Here is a 4303-nt window from a genome sequence, read left to right on the forward strand (position 1 = left end):
AAATATCAAGGTATCTTCCAGCTAAGTCTTTAAAAGACTGTAATATATCCTGTGAATTTTTATACAAATACAGATAGGTAATTCTTGTCATTCATAAAAATGGGCTAAATATGTTTCTTACCTTTAATGAAAAGTAAACACTGGTCTTTTGGGTTGTACCAAGGGAGGTGTTCTGTAGCAGAAATGAATCCTGTAAATAAAAATAACAGATACCTGTTTTTAAACTTCATTTTACAAAAGTTTATTCACATATTACTGGATTTGTAAATCATACTTCAGTGTGGCTGGAATATTAGAAGGAAATTGGTGGCAGATGACATTGTAAAGTATACCCTGACGGAGGATGCACTTTTCGTCAGCACAAATTCCCCCCCCCCCCCAACCTGCTGTTCATGGAATTGAAAACTGCTGCACAAAAGTATGGAGCAAACCGTCTGCTTTTAAATAATACTACCTAACGTTTGAATGCCCTTGTATTTCATCTACAAGATTGTTGCAAGCATTGAGAACAGCTAATGGCAAGTCAGCAGCAAGGTCGGGGTATATTATATGCCAGTTTAAAAAGAGAAATATAGTAAAAATAGTGTAACTGACTCACGGCAACATGGGTTCACAACCCTGTAGATGGATATAAACCAGGCTTGCCAAACACCACAGATAGTACTTATTAAAACTGATACGTGGACGCATTATGCCTGCTTTCTAGCCCCTTCCCCCTTTGCCGATAAACGACTCCCCTTTTTCCTCCAGTGTAAAAATACACTCCCAAGGATATTTAGATAAAGAGATTTAAAAAAAAAAAATCATCCATAATCACACTACCCAATGATGCCATTTGGAGTATTTTCATCCAATTTTTTTAAAAACAGATTTTTGTCAAGAGGCTCCTGACAAACCAAACGGGAATTCAGGATGAGATGATGGGAGAAAGATACCCCTCTTCCCTTGTTAGGAACCATGGCTAGTATTTTTACCTCATATCTAAGCTTGTTTTTGAGTTATATAACTATAAAGATAGAATTTTGAGGGGAAATAAACGTCTTCCAAGGGTGTGTGCCTCAGCTACCAAGGAGCATCTGGGAAGGTGGGCGGAGCCTGGAGGGCGGCGGGTGCGTTTGGTATTTCATTAGGCTTAGAGCTTGTCAATCAAGCTTGCCCAGCAAATGAGGCGCGAGCTAAGGGCACACTGGGAACTAAATTAACGGTGGTTCTGACTGCAAGGGGTGGGGGCTTGCGATCTAAACCGTGAAGAGATCTTGGGGTCTTACACTGCGCCATTAGGCTGCGGCACGCGTCGGTCCGCCGCGGCTACAGTGAGAGGCCTTGCCACCGCCGCTCTCGCCCAGGCCTCTATTGCGGCTTCCACCTCTGCGCGGTCACGGCAGCCCAGCCCAGCCCAGCCCCGCCCTACGCTACTGCTACCTTCGCCGCTGCTGCAACCTCCTCAGCCCGGGCCTCCGCCGCTACCCAAGCATCCGTGAGTCATTTTCTGCCCATCTCCCGAGCGCGCGGTCTCAGTGGTAGTCACCACATTAAGAGGTTTGCAGGGTTGCAAAATGGCAGAAGCGGATCTTAACATGGTCTCGGAACCTGCCGCCCAAGGGGTTGCTGAAGAGAAGATGGCTAGCTCGTCTAGTGATTCTGGGGAAGACTCTGACAGCAGTAGCTCTATCAGCAGCACTAGTTGCAGCAGCAGCAGCAGTAGCCGCAGCCGCTTATATAGAAAGAAGAGGGTATCTGGGCCTTCGCGAAGAGCACGGCGGGCTCCGTTGGGTAAAAGTTTCGTGGATCGGCTGCCTCAAGCAGTTAGAAATCGTGTTCAGGCGCTTAGAAATATTCAAGATGAATGTGACAAGGTAGACATCCTGTTTTTAAAGGCAATTCACGATCTCGAAAGAAAATATGCCGAACTCAATAAGCCTCTGTACGATCGGCGATTTCAAATAATCAATGCAGAATATGAACCTGCAGAAGAAGAATATGAATGGAATTCAGAGGATGAGGTGTTCAGTAGTGATGAGGAGGTGCAGGAAGACAGTCCTAGTGAAATGCCTGCCTTAGAGGGTGAGGGAGAAGACGATGACCCTAAAGAAAAACCTGAGGTAAAGGCTGAAGAAAACGAGGTTCGAAAAGAAACTCCTGAGGCAAAGGCTGAAGAAAACGCAGAGTCTAAAGCTTTTCTGGGGGTAAAGCCTGAAATGAAAGAAGAGCCTAAAGTAGTCCCCCAGGCAAAGGCAGAAGATAAAGAACAGCCTAAAGCAGCAGAGGCTAAGGCAAAGGCTGCTGTAATAGAGGCTCCTAAAAGAATTCCTGAGGTCAGGCCTAAAGAAAGAGCGAATCTTAAAAGAGCTCGGAAGGGAAAGCCTAAAAAAGAAGATCCTAAAGGCATTCCTGACTACTGGCTGACTGTTTTAAAGAATGTTGACAAGCTCGGGCCCATGATTCAGAAGTATGATGCCCCCATTTTGAAGTTCTTGTCAGATATTAGCCTAAAGTTCTCAAAACCTGGTCAGCCTATAAGCTACACGTTTGAATTTTATTTTCTACCCAATCCATACTTCAGAAATGAGATGCTGACCAAGACATATATAATAAAGTCAAAACCAGATCACAATGATCCCTTCTTCTCTTGGGGATGGGAAATCCAAGATTGCAAAGGCTGTAAGATAGATTGGAGAAGAGGAAAGGATGTTACTCTGACAACCACCCAGAGTCGCACAACTGCTACTGGAGAAATTGAAATTCAGCCAAGAGTGGTTCCTAATGCATCATTCTTCAATTTCTTTAGCCCTCCTGAGATTCCTAAGATTGGAAAGCTGGAACCACGAGAAGATGCTATCCTGGATGAGGACTTTGAAATTGGTCAAATTTTACATGATAATGTCATCCTGAAATCAATCTATTACTATACAGGAGAAGTCAAAGGTACCTATGATGATGGTAAAGATTATGGAAACAGGAAATATCGAAAATAAAAAAGAGGCTGCCTGAAGGAATTTTCAAGCATCTCAAAACTTCAAGCAGGAGTGAAGCAGGTTTATATAGCCTCAGACGGGATGGGGGGGGGCTGCTCTATAACCTCAACACTAGCATTCCTTAGTCTTGTGTTTTCATATTTTCTTGGTAGTCTAAAAAATTGTCTTACAGTGTCTAAGTAGCCTGTTGTAGTGTAATATTCTTCAAAATATGTAAATGCTGTCAGTTATCTAAAGCATGCTCATTTGGTGCTACAGAGTTTTGATTTTTGTGAAGTCCTTTGTCATGTTCCTATTAGAATGTAGCTGTGAAAACTGGCATAATTGTCAATTGAGACAAATGTTTGCTTGAAAAAAAGAGTTCCTGAAATGCCAATGCAAGTAGTTTTTCTTTTCCAGCCCAGAAAACTAAACATTTAAATCTGCTTGCACTAACTGTGCCTTCATTACTTTGCTATAGAAATACAGTACTTACATTAACTAGAACAGCTAAACAGTGAAATTTGATTGCTTGAAAAAAGATTAGCATAAATTTAAGAATGTCCATCAAGACCATATACGATATGACTGAGCTTATTTATGTGACATAGTGGTCTATAAATTAAGAATAATGGAGTTATTGTTTACCACTGAAGTGTTACTATGACAGTATTTTTTAAAAGTTTCCTCATCTTATACTGTGTAATTGTGAACTAAAGTTACTAACCACATTTTCTTTGTAATATGTTCTATTTTGTCTTTCACTGAGATGATCACTTTTTATCACTTGATATTCTTTTCATGTTGTTCTATTGCATCCTAAAATAAATGTCCAATAAAGTGTATCATGCTATAAAAATCTAACATTTTTCCTATATATAAAAAATGTGGGTCTTCTAGAAAAAGTAGAAAACACTGAGGAAAAGGGAAATTTTAAAAAAATAATAACTATTATTAACATTCTGATATGTTTCCCAGATCTTAGCTCTTTGGAGGATACACATTCAAGTGATTGGAGAGAAATGGAACAGGGGAGCAAGGCTAAGGGAGAGAAGAAGGGGAGGAGAGAGAGGGAGGGAAAAGGAGAAGGAAGAGGGAGAAGAGGAGGGTGAGGAGGGTGGAAGGAGAGTGGGTGGGAGGGAGTGGGGAAGGGAAAGGAGAATAGGGAAGGAAGGGAAAGGGAGAAGGGTGGGGAGTGGAAGGGATGGGAGGGAGTGGGGATGGGGCAGAAGGGGGTAGAGGGAAGGAGTGCCTCACCCAGAAAGGACATCTATATAAGCTGTTGCTTTCACTTCCAAGAGTAGGATGGGTAAATGACCTAGGAAGAGTAAGTGACCCAGACCCACCCT

At 42.2% G+C, this 4303-nt stretch overlaps 1 protein-coding gene across 1 annotated transcript; it reads left to right on the forward strand.

Annotated features, from left to right (window-relative positions):
• Nucleotides 1-1556: 1556 nt before the first annotated feature.
• Nucleotides 1557-2977, forward strand: NAP1L3 (nucleosome assembly protein 1 like 3). Its single transcript, XM_021693415.1, has one exon. It carries the CDS (start codon nucleotides 1557-1559, stop codon nucleotides 2973-2975), a length of 1419 nt encoding a protein of 472 aa, XP_021549090.1. The 3' UTR covers nucleotides 2976-2977.
• Nucleotides 2978-4303: the final 1326 nt, after the last annotated feature.

Source organism: Neomonachus schauinslandi, chromosome X (assembly GCF_002201575.2).
Source record: "Neomonachus schauinslandi chromosome X, ASM220157v2, whole genome shotgun sequence".
NCBI lineage: Eukaryota > Metazoa > Chordata > Mammalia > Carnivora > Phocidae > Neomonachus > Neomonachus schauinslandi.